The 19465-nt window shown below is 43.3% G+C and overlaps 1 protein-coding gene across 1 annotated transcript in view; it reads right to left on the reverse strand.

Annotated features, from left to right (window-relative positions):
* LOC126268062 (odorant receptor Or2-like) overlaps positions 1–19465 on the reverse strand; it is a 57541-nt gene that overhangs the window by 20843 nt on the left and 17233 nt on the right. The window contains exon 4 of the mRNA XM_049973497.1: positions 1970–2229. Within this exon, the coding sequence (XP_049829454.1) occupies positions 1970–2229 (260 nt within the window). The remainder of the gene's footprint in view (positions 1–1969; positions 2230–19465) is intronic.

The raw sequence follows: 19465 nt of genomic DNA on the forward strand, positions 1-19465 counted from the left end.
AGAATCGGCTGAACATGTGTTTGGTAAGTCACTTCTTGCGTGGAGTGACACCCTTTGAACATTCTTCGAGTCAGTCATGGCCTGGAATATACTCGTCACGAAATTAGTTTTATATTATTATTTCACTTTAAGTAGCAACGACTGTTATTCCAAGGTATTTCACCATCGTTTCAGTTTCCAACAAATTCCCGTAAATAACGGAATAGAACTACAAGGTAGCTCTTTGACTATTTATGCGCAATAAGAAACATTTTTTTACGCTGAGATCAACTGCTAGAATCTGTACCAATCATCGATCATCTACAGGTTATCCTCCATTTCGCCATTGTCTTTTGGCGTTGCAGCCTCTCCGTAGACATTGGTCAACTGCCTCTTGGAACTTCCTACATAATCCACTATCTAACAGTAACAGCCATATAATACTCCCGAAATTACCTTTACTTCTGTAAATTTCGTCCCGTTTAGAACAACGAGTTGACTTCATGCAAGGAATTTATATTAAAAATGAAGAAATTCCTCCAGCTGTATTTAAGGTATAGATTTTATTTTGGCAGGTACTTTCAACGTTGTAACAACGTCATCTTCCGGCCCATACACTTGACAACTACCTGTGGCTGATACTAGAAGCCAGTGGTGAGATACGGGCGTGTTCCGTATCTCATCACTGACTTCTAGTATCAGCCCCACGCAGTTGACGTCAACCAGTTTATGGGCCTGAAGATGACGTTGTTACAACGTCGAAACTAGTTGCCAAAATAAAATCGACACCTTAAATATAGCTGGAGGAATATCTTCATTTTTAACGAAAATTTATACCAGCTGACGTCCCACTGTCCTCCATTTCAACTATGGACGTACGAAGATCAAGCAAGGAACTCCTAAAGCCAGTCCGAAATCTGGTCTGATGCCCAGTAAGATTGCATTCAGTTCATTGCGTCACCTCGTATTTTTTCGAGGTCTACTGTCGCAGTAGCTCCTCCTGCTTTTGCACGAGAAGACATGGTTTCAGTGTGATGATGCCCCATCCCACTCCAGTGTGACAGTGTGTGGTGTGCGTACTATAAGACCTTCGGTACACTCACCATCACATTAGTTGACTTGTCGCTCTAACAAAGTAGGCGAGTGTCAGCAATATGTCTCGTGGTCTTGTCGTGGCGTGTTTATCTTCTGCCATTAGGCCGGACGATAGAAATGCCACTTGCACGCTTAGAGTAGCAGATTGACGGTGACCAACTTTAAACAGAACTTGATTAATTTTCACATACAATTATTAAAATAATAACAAGCATAAAAATTACTTAAGTTGGTTCTGGATGCTATTTACAATTTACCATCTGAAGTTCCTTTGGTATTGGTACGTTAATCTTATTCTCATATATATCTCTGATACGTGACCAAGTGTCTATACATTTCTCTTCATAGCTATGTACAGGAATATGATAATCTTATTAGGCGCAGACAAACTTGACTGCAGACTAGTGCAGACTAATGCAGACTGACCAATCGGAGGTCTGGATACTCGTTATAATACCTCGAGCGTTCAGGTATTATTGTGCGAGTGTGATCCACGAGGAGAAAAGGTTCTACATTAGCAGCAATCTCATTGGCTGCGTTACCTATTAATACGCGGATCGGCAGAAGCAGAATTTGGTCCGTCTTTAAGGCAGCGCCATCTCGTAGTGCGGAGACGGACGAGCGCTGCGCCTGCGTTGTTGTGCTTAGCGGGGCGCACTCTAGTGGGAAAGTTGTGTACGCGCTGAGTACGCGGAACTATGTACACAACATCGTGAGCAGCCGAACAACATAAAGCACGCATTTCGGATTAGAAGGTTAGTCTTGTCCCACGGTCAGCTTGATCACAAGAAATATATAGGTATGTTAAAATAACGCTCCTAATTTGTTTGGTAGCGTTTATGCGTCAGATGCTAAAGGTGATAAATCAGCAGCGTGAAACCACGTTTGTCAGTACCTCTCAATGTCGATGTGGTATCGCACACACTCCCTCAGATGTTCCCTCACTCGTTCTTCCCCTGCATCACACCTGTTGCGCTGTTTGTGATCGCCGGTTGCCTCATCGTACTGCTGGGTGCTGCACAAGTTCCTGGCCATGTGGTTGAGGACGCGCAGATGGCCAGCCACGTAGATCATGAGAGTGCAGAACGTGCTGTGGACCGTGATGGAGATAATGTTGCCGTAGAACAGGCCCGTGGACACAACAATGAACACAACCTGGAAACAAAATGATCGAGAGTCTCAGATTGTTTCTAGCATACAAGATTTCTGGGTTCTGTTTGGATACCGAGAACTTGAGTCTCGTGAATGTCTTCGCAGAGCAAGAATAACACTGGTTGCCTCATAACAGCTATCGATCGCATCGCCTGTGGCTGGGAGCATAATAGGGGCTCTTCACTGTTAAGTCACAACTTTTTTCTACAAACGCATAAATAAATTAGTAAACACATAAACAAAGTAGTAATATCTGACATTACCAGGAAATGGAGGAAAGAGATCTTAAGTGTTTCATACATAATTTTGTAAGTTTTCTAAGACGTAAAAATAGAGGATGTTAAATTTGATAACTTGTTTTGGTTGTTCACACAAATAACCTCAAATTAGTCATGTTAAAGACCTTGTATCAACGTGCACAGTAACACTAGACCTCATCGTCTGCATATTTTGGTATTTTCTCATGTACGAAATAACTTCAATAAAGTGCTGCCTGTAACAACGATATAAAGATACTGTTACTAAAACATGTTTATTAAAATGGCCCTTGAGTGTAAAATTTTTGCACTACATCGTTACAAAACTCACTTGCAAAACCAAGAGCATGGTCTACTACCACTATCGTTTATGTCGCTGGTACAGTCAGCACTTTATTGAAACTGTCTGCTATACACTAAAGACCCTAAGAAACAGGTACACCTGCCTAATATTGTGAAGGGTTCCTGCAAGCACGCAGAAGTGTCGCAACACGACGTGGCATGAACTCGACTAATGTCTGGAGTAGTGCTGGAGGGAACTGACACCATTAATCCTGCAGGGCTGTCCATAAATCTGTAAGAGTACGAGGAGGTGGAGATCTCTAATGAACAGCACGTTTCAAGGCATCCCAGATATGTCTCAATTGAGACAAAATTCATCAACTGACCACGGCATAACAGCCCGGATAATTATAATGGACATGATATTTCCGGCCGTGAAAGTCTACATTTTAGTATCCCAGATATGCTCAATAATGTTCGTGTCTGCGGAGGTTGGTGGCTAGCGGAAGTGTTTAAACTCAGAAGAGTGTTCCTGGAGAAACTCTGTAGGAATTCTGGACGCGTGGGGTATGGCATACTCCTTCAGGAATTGCCCAAGTCTGTGGGAATGCACAATGGACATGAATGAATGCAGGATATCACACATGATGCTTACGTACGTGTCACCTGCCAGAGTCGTATCTAGACGTAGCAGGGGTCCCATGTCACTCCAACCGCACACGCTTCACACCATTACAGAACCCCCCTCCAGCTTGAACAGTCCCCTGCTGACATTCAGGGCCATAGATTCATGAGGTTGTCGCCGTACCCGGACACGTCCATCCCCTCGATGCAATTTGAAACGAGAGTTGTCCGACCAGGTAAGACTTTTCCAGCCATTAACAGTCCAGGATCGTTGTTTACGGGGCCAGACGAGACGTAGAGCTTTGTGTCGTGCAGTACACGAGTGGGCCTTGGGCTTCGAAAGCCCACATCGATGATGTTTCGTTGAATGGTTCGCTCGCTGATACTTGCTGGTGGCCCAGCATTGAAATCTGGAGAACTTTGCGGAAGGGTTGCACACCTGCCACGTTGACGTTGAACGATTCCCTTCAGTCGTCGTTGGTCCCGTTCTTGCAGGATCATTTTTGGGCCGCAGCGATGTCGGAGATTTGATGTTTTGCCGGATTCTTAATGTTCATGGCACACTCGTGAAATGGTCGAACAGGCAAGTCCCCCTTCGTCGCTGCGTCGAAGCTCCTGTGTCCCATCGCACGTGCGCCTGCTATAACACCGTGTTCAAACTCACTTAAATCTTAATAAATTACCATTGTAGCAGCAGTAACCGATCTAACAACTGCGGCGTACACTTGTAGTATTATGCAGGCGCTGCTGATCGCAGCGCCTTATGCTGCCTGTTTACTTATCTCTGGATTTGAACACGCATGCCTATACCAGTTTCTTTGACGCTTCAGTGTTTAAGAATGTACCAAGGTATGGAGAAGTCGCGGTCCAGCCTTAGCCTGTACGTTGACAGTATGTCTGATCTGAGGATGATTGGGTGAACAACAGAAACAACGTATAAAATTCAATGTTGAACATTGTTTGCGATCTAGGCAATTAAAAAACTCTAAAAAAATGTAAAATTTCTTTTCAACATAAATTACTTACTCACACATACATACACTCCTGGAAACTGAAATAAGAACACCGTGAAATCATTGTACCAGGAAGGGGAAACTTTATTGACACATTCCTGGGGGCAGATACATCACATGATCACACTGACAGAACCACAGGCACATAGACACAGGCAACAGAGCATGCACAATGTCGGCACTAGTACAGTGTATATCCACCTTTCGCAGCAATGCAGAATGCTATTCTCCCATCGAGACGATCGTAGAGATGCTGGATGTACTCCTGTGGAACGGCTTGCCATCCCATTTCCACCTGGCGCATCAGTTGGACCAGCGTTCGTGCTGGACGTGCAGACCGCGTGAGACGACGCTTCATCCAGTCCCAAACATCCAAACATGCTCAATGCGGGACAGATCCGGAGATCTTGCTGGCCATGGTAGTTGACTTACACCTTCTAGAGCACGTTGGGTGGCACGGGATACATGCGGACGTGCATTGTCCTGTTGGAACAGCAAGTTCCCTTGCCGGTATAGGAATGGTAGTACGATGAGTTCGATGACGGTTTGGATGTACCGTGCACTATTCAGTGTCCCCTCGACGAACACCAGAGGTGTACGGCCAATGTAGGAGATCGCTCCCCACACCATGATGCCGGCCGGGTGTTGGCCCTGTGTGCCTCGGTCGTATGCAGTCCTGATTGTGGCGCTCACCTGCACGGCGCCAAACACGCATACGACCATCATCGGCACCAAGGCAGAAGCGACTCTCATCGCTGAAGACGACACGTCTCCATTCGTCCCTCCATTCACGCCTGTCGCGACACCACTGGAGGCGGGCTGCACGATGTTGGGGCGTGAGCGGAAGACGGCCTAACGGTGTGCGGGACCGTAGCCCAGCTCCATGGAGACGGTTGCGAATGGTCCTCGCCGATACCCCAGGAGCAACAGTGTCCCTAATTTGCTGGGAAGGGCGGTGCGGTCCCCTACGGCACTGCGTAGGATCCTACGGTCTTGGCATGCATCCGTGCGTCGCTGCGGTCCGGTCCCAGGTCGACGGGCACGTGCACCTTCCGCCGACCACTGGCGACAACATCGATGTACCGTGGAGACCTCACACCCCACGTGTTGAGCAATTCGGCGGTACGTCCACCCGGCCTCCCGCATGCCCACTATACGCCCTCGCTCAAAGTCCGTCAACTGCACATACGGTTCACGTCCACGCTGTCGCGGCATGCTACCAGTGTTAAAGACTGCGATGGAGCTCCGTATGCCACGGCAAACTGGCTGACACTGACGGCGGCGGTGCACAAATGCTGCGCAGCTAGCGCCATTCGACGGCCAACACCGCGGTTCCTGGTGTGTCCGCTGTGCCGTGCGTGTGATCATTGCTCGTACAGCCCTCTCGCAGTGTCCGGAGCAAGTATGGTGGGTCTGACACACCGGTGTCAATGTGTTCTTTTTTCCATTTCCAGGAGTGTATTATGTTTCATATCTTTGTCTTAGACGCCTTGTCCCATAATTAAACCGGAAACAGTTCCCAGCGAGACGTATAAATACAGAAAATTGTTTAAAAACATGACATATAGATGCAGGCGAATATTGTGAACCAGTACGTAAAGAGAAAGAAAACCAAAACTAAGCAAGTCACAATGCAATAAACAATGTTAAGTTAATGAAAAGTGTTAAATTTAATTGTATTCAAATATGTGATCACATGGCCGTGATAGCTGAGCACTGTATTTCGAGATTATTTGCTGTATGGTTCGGTTCTTCTGTACTTCTTTGGACTGTATTGTCGTGCTTTTACTGTGATATGACTAGCTTATACTGGAATAACCTGGAGCTAAAATGCTCTCTAGGTTTCTTGATGAGACACAATCATGACCTATACATCCTGCAACATCAAGATAAGCATAACTTTCTCCAAAAGCCACATGGATATAACAATCTAGCAGCTCCATCTTTCGGTGTTTGCTTGTGGTGGCACAATATCAGCTTTTGCCCGCAATTAAACCCCAATAAGAAGTTATGTCATATCGCTGACATTGCTTTATGTTAGGCATAGGGATTGGAATGTTAGAACAGGGAAACTTTTGCATCTTCCCCCATCTATTCCAAGCTGAAGCTCCTCTCCTTTATTGCCACTACACTGGTACTTCATCGATAACAAGCTGCCTCAGAAATAGAACTGCCTACACTAGATTTGAGGACAGAGAATGAATGTTTTATCGGAAAATGTTTTCGTATTAATAATGAGTTCACTTCCAAAGTAGACAACTTTGAGTAAACTGTTGACAGGAAATGAGGGTCCATCATCGTTTGGCGTTTACAACCTATAGTATCTTCTACAAGACGTAGAACAGTAGCTGAAATGTCTTCTTAGAAAGTTGTTTGGATTTTTCAAGCGCCACGTATTTGGGGACTCGAACAATTTGATCATATGTTAATTATCCACATGATATATGCCAGTCGCCTCACAGGGTAAGTGATCTAATTACGATGACGGAAGGCCTTCAACCCGCAAAACGCACCAGCGCAGTGATGACATCAAGTCATTTCCACCTCCAGTCCTCTGACTAAATGAGGTTCCCTCGTGGCTTTCTAGCAGAATATAGTATAAGCATGTCAGCAGTGTCCAGATGAAATCTCGGAACCTTACTTCTTCGTAACTCAGCTAAAGTGGCCGGTTCTCGAGAATATTCTGTTACCAGCTTTTATCCAATTTTCTCTTTTTGAGTGTAAGAGCATTATATACCACTAGAAAGTGTTACTTTATTTGTGTGACGCGACAATTATTTAAGTGGGAGGTTTCAGTCGAATCGCTAGCGGCGTTTGAGTCGCGCACACTTCACGTCAAAGAGGCAGGTTAAAACCGTTACCGGTGTTGTAGTTCTAAATAACCGGTATTTTAGGTACTTATTTGGTCGCCGGTATAACAGGTGTTTCGTATTTTTTACTAAGTGCTAAAAATTTTAGTTTTTAAAAAAGGAGTAATTTTTATTGCACAAATATGAACTGTTTTGAAATACTGCGTTATTTATAAAAGCGATCAGTGCTATTTTAATATCAATGCCGACAGAAACGAGCAACTAAAGAAAGGAATAAGACCTGGTACAGCATTGTTGAGACAATAATGGCCATGTTATCGTGTGTCGTCATTAAAGGTACGTTGTGTACGTGCACTGTGCAAAACTTGCCCCCACATGGTCTGTGGAGTAGTTACTAGCTTTCGTCTCCAGACATCCGGTGTATTGCAGAATGACATCAGTCCAGGTATGCCATTACTTTTACTAAGTGACATAGCAATGAAGTATAATGGTTCATTTGCTTTAAAAGATTAAAGACTTGTCAGGCATTTATGTGAACTAATAAGGAAGGAAATTATGGAAACAGCGATAAATTAAAAGCTTAAAAATTCACTCCAAGTATACAATGAAAATGGGAAGTAGCTGACCTGGTGACTGTGTCTACATAAGATGACTTCATTTGCATATAACCCTTGAAAACGGACAAATTAACAGGAAAAATAAAGTTTTTCAGCCTCAGTTCTCACCCTTTATCACTGACTATTCGTAATAACTAAATGGTGGTATGATCCCCGACTACAACATGACTCTTGAGGAGAGTTTCAAAAAGTTAGACTCAGTAGGAGAATTACTGGTAATTTTTTGTAGCATTCAACCACTTATCACTTTTCCAGAAAAGCAGAGAACGATGAGCGGACTAAGTTTCAATTTATTATACTATTTCATTTGATAGTTTGGTTCTTGGAACTGTGTCAAAATTCTTCAGTCTTTGTTAGATTTCTGCGTTTGTTACAGGAAATAATAGGAAAAAACCGAAATTCGGTAGTTTCAGAAACCGGTTATTTTAAGTGGTTCTAACAGTCAGGCTAAACTGGAGTGTAAAATTACCGATACAACCGAAAACCAGTTTTTTCAGCAATAACCGCCATCTCTGCTCGGCGGACGCGTCCCCTTCTGTTGTGTGGCTCGTGTGCTACAAAACCTATTCTTATACTTGAGATGGTTCACCAACAATGGATACAAATGTAATGTTCCTCTCAGATTTTTCTATAAGGCGATGTGCAATGGCTTGTATATGCTTTTAATTATTTTAACCAAGGCTTTATTTGCTTGAAATTCTCTTTTAGTGGATATTCATATTCACAGCCACGCTCATCTCCTGTTAGGTGTCGGTTCGTTTTGAAACTGAATACACACACGATTGAGGACGTCATTTACAAAATTATGGAGGTTCTGTTCCGGATGTAGCAAGAGAATGAAAATGGAAGAAAACGGAGCTCAACAGTGATTCTATACCATTTATAAAAGACAGCCACATTTACATTCAGTCCAAAACCATTGTACTGAACGGATGGGTAACTTGAAATTAGTAACACGACAAACATTTAAATCAACAGCATTATAATTTCAATAATATTAATCACTCACAGAAAGGATGACAACCAAGATATTACAAGAGTTAATCGGCTTCACCGTCAGATTGAGAGAGACCTCAACATTGATAATATTATCGGTTTTTATAGACTGAAAACAAAGATCATTTGTCGTGGTTTAGTTACAAGTACTTTGCTTTCTATTATCTCTTTCTACTTAGTTGCAACGGCCTCGATTTCGCGGATGACCGCACCCGGTGGATGGGCCACGCCCCCCTGTCAAAAATTCAAACAGACGGATGTGATGCCATTTCCGCTACTTCTCACAACCTGTTCTCGTTTGCACTCAGTGTGAACCGTAATTGGCACAATGAAGAGCGATACTTCATAGAAAAGAGGGGAACACCACTATTAATTGTTCTCAGGAATGTAAAATGATACAGCGCCGAGAAGTTTTTGCAACCATAAATCAGAAAAATATTAATAACTTTTTTATTATTTAATGTACAAAGGATGTCGAGCACTCCATCAGTATTTCTCGGAGATGCTTTTCGACTGATATATTCACATGATTTGCAGCGTCATTAATTAAGCTGAGAGATACATTTTAAATGGATTTTAATTGAAAATTAATATAAAGACTGACACGAGTACACATCCAGCAAAGCAGTACGCATTGGCGGAAGTGGTTACATACTATCACATTACATTCAACCTTTAGTTCTTACGATTTATAATTTTTATGTTGTGTTTTATTAACTGTTTATGAAATTTATGTAGTTTTGCCCACATTCCATATTTGATGGCGCGAGCAATGTGAATGGTCTTCGAGCACTGCAACGAAGTTCTGCAATTGTTTAAACTGAAGTGCTGGGCGAACTATTGCACATAGAGTTAAATGTGAGATATCAGCTTTGACTAAAATGTTGTCGTGCATCGGATGGCGTAATCAGAATCTGAATGTTTTTTATGTATCAAAGTATGTAAATTATGCTGGTGAAACTACGAAACATGTTAAGTCACATACACGTTTCATTTTTCGTAAAGGGGGAACTGAGACTATAAAATGGCAGTGCTCATCTTGCTCGAAGACAGAGTTCTTAACGATTTGGTTGTGGTAATACTAACGTGATTCTGAGCGATGTTCCAATTGGATTTACAAAAGAGATTTTGGTAAAATGTGAACGATACTTATTGTAGAGTTACGTAACCGGAGTCAGACGCGTCTTTTCTACTTGTTGTGATGATTACTGTACGCGGCCATTGATATACATTAATGTTATCTCCATATCAAGAGAACTCTGTCGTTTGATACTCGCCTGAGTTCCATGACTGAGCACAGCTCTTTGCCATTTATAATTTTCCAAAGTAATTCACCCTGAATATATCTCTGTCGTCCAGATCAATACTTTCTCTGGGAATTTCTTATAGAGCTCTTTTCTTTCGAGGTATATCTGCTGCTTTATGTACACCCATTAAGCTACTGTATGTGCATGGTAGTGGGAACTTTGGAGCAGTATTAGCAACTTCCTGTCCTGTTCCACGTATGGAGTGAGTGCCTACCTCTAAAACTAGTTCCCTGAATTAACTCGTATATCAGCTAGAACCATGTGACTTTTCATTACAAAATTCGTACATCAGTTCAGTTAATATCTGATATAATTGTCTATATGCGCGACTGACCTATTGTGATCCTTGCTGTGCGTCTACGAATTATTTCCTTGCTGGGGAGCCGCGCGGTCATGGGCACCTTGTCAAGGTTCGCACGGCTCCCCCCGTCGGAGGTTCGAGTTCTGCTTCGGGCATGGGTGTGTGTGTTGTCCTTAGCGTAAGTTAGTTTTAGTTAGATTAAGAAGTGTGTAAGCTTAGGGACCGATGGCCTCAGCAGTTTGGTCCCACAAGAACATACCACAAATTGCCAAAATTTATTTATTTATGTCCTATCACATCTATTTGATAAGTATTCCGTATACAGCTTTTACGGATAAAAGAAACACCCGAATTTATTAAAAAATAAATTTCCGTCGCAATATCACAAGTAGGGGCTGTGACGTAAGGACGCTGTGTACTTTAAACTCAAAATAAGTAAATAGATGAATAAATTTTCTCTGATGGCTTTAATCAGGAAGACAAATGGTAACTAGGCTGTATATATTTGCAAGATTTGTTAAATAGCGAGCCATAACACAATATTTAATTTTGTAATAATAAAGTTTTTTGTGTTCAAAATATTCATATTAATTCGAATACTGGTCACATCAACAACTCTGTTAAGTGGTTAAAAAGTGACTTGAGTCCTCAATATAGCGGTTAGTGAACTCCCTACATGAAACTAAATAGATTAAAAGAGCTCGAAGAACATAGCTAGTGTGCACAGATAGAGGTTAGACGAAGATGAATCGCATACCAACTCACACATAAGCAGGGTTAAACCAACAGGCAAAGCTACTACCTTAGTGTCTATTAGCAGAATACATAAACTGTCTCTCGAAGCCAAAGTACCCCATAGCCCAACCTCAGAGTACAGAAATAATCCTAGCCCCACTTCAAGCAAAAAAAAAAAAAGTCACGAGTTCTGCCGATCTGCTAGCAGAAAATAGAGCCTTGATAATTCCAACAGTGAACTCGTGTGAAGAAATTGTTAAACCCACTATTAACGGCCTGAAAAACTTCTACCCTCCAAAACTTGTACGGATGCAATACCACTCAAACTCACTTACATGTTGCTAAAAGAAATCGTTTCAAACACTGGCTTGGAGCATATTGGTCGCCATCCTTTTATAGTGTCGGTTCACACCTTCACGGAAAATCCAACTTCTTTGTTACACCTCGAGTTTAGTAGTTTCACGAGGCTAATTTACATCTATTGATAAGTAAGAAACACTGAGATTCTAATAACGCCATTAGATGCCAATTTTATCCCAAATCTGACATTTAATTGTGCATGCAATAATTAGTTCAATATTTAAGTTTAAACAATTGCAGAACTTTCTCGCAGTGCTTGAAAACTGTTCATACGTCTCCTGCCATGAAATATTACAACAGCTGTAGATATGGCATCTTTTTCTCATAGGATTTCTACTCTTCTTTCCAGCGCGCTGTTCAAAATTAAGATATCGGTAACAGTTCACAAGTTATGAGTAAAACTGCACAAATTTCATAAAAAGTTAACAAAACACGTAACAAATTACGAATCTTAAGAACTGAAGGTTGTATGTAGTGTTTAACGACCTCCGCGAAAGTATACGGTCTTGCTGGATACGTACTGGTGTTCTGTCAGACTTTTTATCAATTTTCAATTAAAATCCCATAAAAATGAGACTCACAGGTTAATTAATCATCTGAGTATATTAATAGAAGAACCTCGCCGAGAGCTACAATATGAGTGTATGATTTCCGTTTGTATAATAAATAATAAAAAAGTTACTAAACCTTTGCTGATTTATGGTTACAAAAGCCTACTCCGTGCTGTATCTTTTTACATATTCTGCTAACAATTAATATTTTCACGCTGGCAAAATCGTGGTGCTCCCTTCTTTAATATGATGTATCACCCTTCATTTAACCAATTACAGTTTACGCTGTATGACCGCAAATTATGTGAGAAGTGGTTGTGTGCTAATGGCGGAACGGACGTTACGTCCATCCGTTATAATGTTTACGAGGAGCGCGTGGCCTGTCCGCCAGCCATTGAAGGAACTGTAGCCACCACACGTCAGCGCACGGTCCTCTCCGTAGCCAGTAGCCAACATCCTGCCCCTCAGGTCCAGCCAGACCGAGGCCGGTCCCTGAACTGCGTGTGCCTTTCAAACGCAGTTCGCGACCCAACCCGACTATCCCACTTAAATAACAGTCCATTGTTTCACAATGCCTCTGTTTACGTTACCTTTCACGCAGTGACCAAAATTAGGGGAGCAGCTCCAGAATGAAAACAGCTTTTGGAAAATACTCATACAGAATTCAGCAAAATGTGACAAATAAACTGAAAAGTGTAACATCTGTGCATTGGCAAGATTAGTATATGCTGTGCATATTTGGAATCCTAACGTAAGTATGTACAACTTCGTCAGTGTAATATCTTAAAATTAGACAGAACCACTTATTTACAAATAAAAAATTTAGTAAATAAAGTAACTGCGTGTGTACTTGTTCATATGTGAAAGTAACACTCTGTACGCAAACAGTACATGCAAGTACTAAGAAACTGTATCAGTTTTGATTGTTCAGTGCCTGAGCTCCAAACGAGCTTGAGCCGTGCGTGGCTCGTGTTCCCGACATCATGCATTTTACACCCTGTTTTTAAAGTACTTCAATCCCACTAGGTTAATTTAGATTACTACTGCCACTGAGTTGGTGCTTTGCCTGACAGTGACTGGCCCTCTTGTAGTATCTTTGCTGGACTGCTGTCACCGCCCGGTCGTTGTCTGTCGTTAGACAGTTCGGGTGGCCGGTTTGGGTTGCGAGTTTGAGCGGCCAGACAGTTGGAACGCGTCCCTGAGAGTCGGGGAGTTGCAATGCGGCACTGGTGCAGTCGGGTTGGAGCACTGAGGTCTGCGCCGACATGGCTCGCCCGATCATTGCCGCCACGCATCAGGTGAGCCGGGCCACGGTCTTGGTGGATCGTCGGTCGGTCGTCCAAACGGACGACGCGTTTTGGCTCACCGATCGTTCATGAGTCGGCCGTGTGTGTGTGCATTGACTCCCGAGTTGTCTTCGTGCGTGTTTAGTTACTGTTGGGTATCGTTCAGGTCTTCGTGCAAGTGTTTGTCAGGCTGTGTGTGTAGTTGGCGTTATTTCCATTGACGACTATTTTAAATATAGTCGGCGTATTTGCTGAGTCGGTCGTCTCATCGGGTGACGTGTAACTGGTTCTCCTTGCGCTTCGGGGCCCCTTCAATTACCATCTTGTGGAACATGGGTCGGTACTTTCCTGGTGCAAGGATGTCGTTTAGCCAGTGGGCTTGTTTCCTCTGCATGGTTGGGTCCGCGCCAGTATTTCCGCCGTAGTGTGACTAAAAGTGAGTGGGAGACGCACCAGCAGTGCAGTCGCGACGGAGCAACCGTCGCGAACGGACCCGCAGGCAGTCGGTAGGTTGCTGCGGACCGGGGTAGATGTCTCCGCGCAGTGCAGTCGCTGGGTCAGCTGCCGGTCCCTGCGCAGTGTCGGAGCGCGTGTGGAGCTGTCCGATCGCTACGAGCTTCGTGCTTCACCGATCCAGGACGTCAAAGTGTAGTGTGTAAGCTTTTATGTTTGAGTTCTCATGCAAGTCGATTTGTCGGTCGGTCCGTGGCTGTCCCCTGGTTGGGTTCCGGCGGATCAAGTGTAGGTGGCCTCACCACCAGTCTCGCCTAAGTGAACGAGGGCAGACCGACCTCCCTGGAGGCTTCTGGAGGCTTCTGTTGTCGGCTACCTTAAATTCAAGGCTTATGGTATTTTTACTTTTCTTCAAATTTTGGAAAATTAAATTTTAAATTTACCTTTCAAGCTTCTGCCTTTAAAAGATTATGGTAATTATTTTAAAATTCTGAAACTTACTTGTGGCCCTGAGCCATTGGTATTGCACCTAGCATATGAATGTTCTATCTGTTTAGCCTTAAGGCTTTCCACGTACCTGTGATACTTTTTTTAAAAATTATTTGATTTACCTCTTTAACTGCTTTTTAATCTTGTTGCTTTTTAAGATTTATTGTTGTTAAACATTCTGGCCTTCTGCCTTTAAAGGTCTATGGTGATATATTCTAAAATTTTGAAATTTAATTGTAGCCCTCAGCAATTTGTATTGCACTTTGCATATGTTTGCTGGTTTTCTTTTAAATTATTTTATTGATGTCTTAACTGGGTTTTTATCTTGTTGATTTGTTAAGATTTCTTGTTTGGAGGCCTTCAGCCGTGAAGAATCGCATTCGGTAAAGGTCTGGCTATGTGCCGCTTTGGTTGTAAAGGTTATTAAACTACAATAAATTACAATTAAAAGGAGAAACTGACCTCAACCATTGGCCCTTTCCACATCCCTATTACCTGTTCTGCCCAGTGGGTTTAGTGGGCGTCTCAGTGCTGATTAAATAATAAAATGAAATTACAAACTCAGTTTCTCTCAAGTTGATACAGTGGTATGCGGCGTTCCACAGACTGATCTCATTCGTCGATTCAATTAAATTCGATGCGCTGTTTTACACAGCAAAGTCACTCAACGTACCAGTGGAAGTGACGAGCCGCTCGCTGTGTACATGGTTCCTGCGGTAACAGCAGGTTCAAGTACATTCACTGCAGACAGCATTGCTGCAATGCCTGAACGCCTTATCAGGCAGACATTGCTGCAATGCCTAAACACCTTGTCAGGCACACCTCTCACTTGGAAAGAAACAAATGCAAACCATGACCCATTTTATCCTGTAATCCAAACACGTTCCTCACGATCAGGCTATGAAAACCCATTCTTGGTAGACCGAACTCACACAGTAGAAAACTCATTAGGACAGAGACAAACTCTTGTGCTGAGAACACCATGGGCCTCATCCGAGATGTGGAGGCGGCCTTTCCTGTGGGAATCGAGCGTGCAGGTTGCAGTCGTCTGCAAATTGTGGCTCACGTCGGCACCAACGACGTCTGTCGTGGGTGCTGAGGCCATCCTCAGTTATATAGGCGGCTATCAGAGATGGTGAAGACTACTGGCCTGGCTTGCGGGATGCAAGCAGAGCTCACAATGAGTTGAGGGTCTCAACGAAAGGCTTCGTCGACTCTGTGACGGTCTTGGCTGGAGATTTCTAGACCTGTGTTAACGGTTGGGGATTTGTAGGACGCCGCTTGAAGCAGCTACTGGGGTAGCAGGGTACTTGTGGAATGCTCATGGGGACTGTGACTGTGGAGTTGTCTGATCAGGTATAACAGGTGTAGGTGAACCAAGTTAATTGTTGCATAATTTTACCGGCCTTCCGACTCCGCTGAGCTATTTCTAGAATCCATCAAAGTAAGTTTATGGTCAGTAGTGCGTAAATAGCCAGATCATGCACTACTAGTTGGAGACGACTTTAACCTGCCAAGTCTACACGTCTACAGATTCATTGGGGAGGGGGGGGGGGGGGGCAGGTATAGGCAGACAGTTGTGCAAAATACTTTAGAACACATTTTCCGAAAACTGTCTTCTACAGCTATCTCGGCAGTCCACACGAAACGGAAATATCGTAGACCTTGTAGTTATAAATAGGCCGTACCTGTCAATATAGAAACGGGGATCAGCAAACTTCGGAAGATGCTGAAGAAGCAGAGACCGTTGCACTCTCGATTCAAAAGAAAAGGCACAAATGACGACAAGCAAAGGTTATTGGAGATTCGTGAGTCTGTGAAAAGACCTATGTACGAACCACGCAACAACTACCTTAGCGGAAGATCCAGCAGAGAGCCAGGGAAAACTCTGGTCCTATGCAGAAACACTAAGCATGTTTAAGGCCTCCATTCGGTCCCTTGTAGACCTGTCTGGTGTGGCAATTGAAGAGAGGAAATCGAAAGCCAAAGTTTTATGAGATACGACAATAAAGTAATGAGACGGATGTGAAAAAACATGCTGCTTGCCGTTTTAGTCGAGTTTAGTGTTGTCTCCTTCAAAGTAGTTCCCTTCTGATTGCACACATTTTTTCCAGCGCTTCTGCAATTGATGGTAACATTTCTGGAACTCATCGTCTGTAATATACTCCAAGACCCTCGTTACAGCTTTTTGGACAACTTGTGTTGTTTGAAAATGGTGTCCCTTGACCGCCGTTTTGACTCTTGGAAATAGAAAAAAGTCACACGGAGCGATATCTATAGAATAAGATGGCTGTGGTAGTACTGAAATTTGTTTTGAGCTTAAAAATTGCTGTACTGACAGAGCAGTGTGGGATGGGGCATTATCGTGATACAGAATCCAATTATCAGCAATGTTGGCACGGACACGAAGAACTCTTTTACGAAGTCTTTCCAAAATTTCTTTGTAGTAAAATTGGTTTGTCCAGAAAGAGGCACCCACTCTTTATGAACAGTTCCCTTGGAATAATAGAAGTACAGAAGCATGCATTTCACTATTGACTTTGACATGCGAGCTTTTTTTGGTCTGGGTGATCCCTTTGAGCGCCATTGCGAATTTTGGCGTTTGTCTCTGGATCATACTGAAAAAACCAACTGCCATCACCAGTGATAATACGGCTCAACAATTCTGGATTGATTTCCGTTTGCTCTAACAGATCGGCTGCCACATTTTCCGGTGTTTCTCGTTGTTGTGATGTGAGATTTTTGGGGACCATTTTTGCACAATTCTTTCTCATACCAAAATCTTCAGTTATTATTAGACGAACCGTTTATCGATTGATGTTCAGTTCTTCTGCAATCATTTTCACAGATAATCTTCGATCAGATCGTACGAGTTCACGCGCCCTGGTCAAGCTGACATCGTCCGTGAGGTTGATGGTCGTCCACTGCGGTCTTCATCTTCAACATTCGTTCTGCCTTCAATAAACATTTTATGCCAACGAAAAACTTGGGCTCTTGACATAAACTACTCTCCAAAAGCCTTTTGAAGGTTACCGTAAGTTGTCGTCGGGTTTTCACCCTATTTAATGCAAAATGAAATATTCTGCGGCTCCATTTCCGTGACGAGAGACACAAACACATGTTAATTTATTACACCACAACTCACGAAGGACAGTTGTATCGATGTGCTGCTTGGACTGGAAGCAGTTTATAGACCAAGGTCAAAGATATTGTGCCTACGCAAGCCTGCAGGACTTTCACATCTTGCAAATAAAATCAGTTTTATTACTTTATGGTCGCACCTCGTAAATTTCACGTCGGCCGTTGTGACCGAGCGGTTCTAGTCACTTCATTCTGGATCGCGCGACCGCTACGGTCGCAGGTTCTAATCGTGCCTCGGGCATGGATGTGTGTGAAGTCCTTTGGTTAGTTAAGTTTAAGTAGTTCTGAGTTCTAGGGGAGTGATAGCCTCAGATGTTAAGTCCCATAGTGCTCAGAGCCATTTGAACCATTTTTAAGTTTCACGTTCATGAAATCGTTCACGCAGGAGAATCGTGAAAACATGCCGCCATTTGACCATCGGACTGGCACCCGTATGGACGAAATAGTAATGAGCACCCCTGGCGTAGAGAAACAACTGAAAGATTTGGAAACAAATAGGTCACCACGTCCGGACGGATTCCCAGTTCGGCATTACGAAGAGTATTCTACGGCATTGGTGCCTCACCTATCTTGCATCTAACGCGAAGCTCTCGCCCAGCACAAAGTGGAAAAAAAGTCCAGGTGGCTCCTGTGTATAAGAAGGGTAAAAGAACGGACCCCCAAAATTGCATACCAATATCCCTATCTTGGTTTTCTGCAGAATCAATGAACGTATTATCAGTTAGAATATAACAAATTTTCTTGAGACTGAGAAGCTTATGTCCACGAATGAGCATGGTTTTAGAAAGCATCACTCATCCGAAACTCACTTTGCCCTTTTCTCACATAATATACTGCGAATTATGGATGAAGGGGATGCAGATTACATATTTTTAGATTTCCGGGAAACATTGCCCCATTGCAGTCTGTTAACGAAGGTACGAGCATATGGACAAGTTCACAGATATGCGAGTGGCTCGAATATTTCTTGAGTAATAGAACCCAGTGTGTTGTCCTCGACGATGAGTGTTAATCAGAGAGAAGGGAATCGTCAGGAGTGCCCCAGGGAAGTGTGGTAGCACCGCTGTCGTTCTCTATACACATAAGTGATTTGGCGGACCGGGTGGGGGTAATCTGCTGTTGTTTGCTGATGATTTTGTGGCTTACGACAGGGGGTCGAAATTGAGTGAGTGTAGGAAGATACAACATGACTTAGACATTACTATAATTGCTCTAAAAGTGGGAAAATGTAAGTTAATGTGGATGAGTAGGAGAAACAAAAATTTTTATTGCATGTGTAATGTTATTGTAATTAATCCTGAGGATTGTGCAGCAGTGGCACTGGATATTATGGTATTGATCAAATTGTATAGCTCAAGGTGTAATTTCATTAATTTCTGTTGCCGTGTTTCAAAAATGGTTCAAATGGCTCTAAGCACTATGGGACTTAACGTCTGAGGTCATCAGTCCCCTAGACTTAGAACTACTTAAACGTAATTAACCTAAGGACATCACACACATCCATGCCCGAGGCAGCATTTGAACCTGCGACCGCAAGGAGCAGCTCGATTCAGAACTGAAGAGCCTAGAACCGCTCGGACACGGTGGCCAGCTATTGCCATGTTTATTTTCTATGGAGACTGGTGATATATCATTTTATTTGTTGAATTGATTACTTGCACTGAGATGACTCACGTCAAAGTGAGATTCCGTTCTCCGACGTATGCAATGTTGTGGTCGCTACTCTTTCTGAGTGAAGACACTGACAGCAGGATTAGAATTCAAAAGCGGCAATCACGTGTCTTGTTGTCGGTACTGCAGCTGTACATGGCTTTTCTTGCCAGCCATGAAGGCTATCTGTTTACGGGGCTTCATAACACATCTAACGGTAGAGCTCCCGATAAGTAGGAAACCCATCCCCCGCGTGCCTGCACGAACCCTGCTGAAGCAATGGCCACATATCCACTCACAGGGTGAATGGGCGAGGACAGACGGCCAGTCTGCACATTGGCCTTCAGCCTAGAGCGAGGCGAACGCG

The sequence above is a fragment of the Schistocerca gregaria genome, chromosome 4 (genome assembly GCF_023897955.1).
Source record: "Schistocerca gregaria isolate iqSchGreg1 chromosome 4, iqSchGreg1.2, whole genome shotgun sequence".
Classification (NCBI taxonomy): domain Eukaryota; kingdom Metazoa; phylum Arthropoda; class Insecta; order Orthoptera; family Acrididae; genus Schistocerca; species Schistocerca gregaria.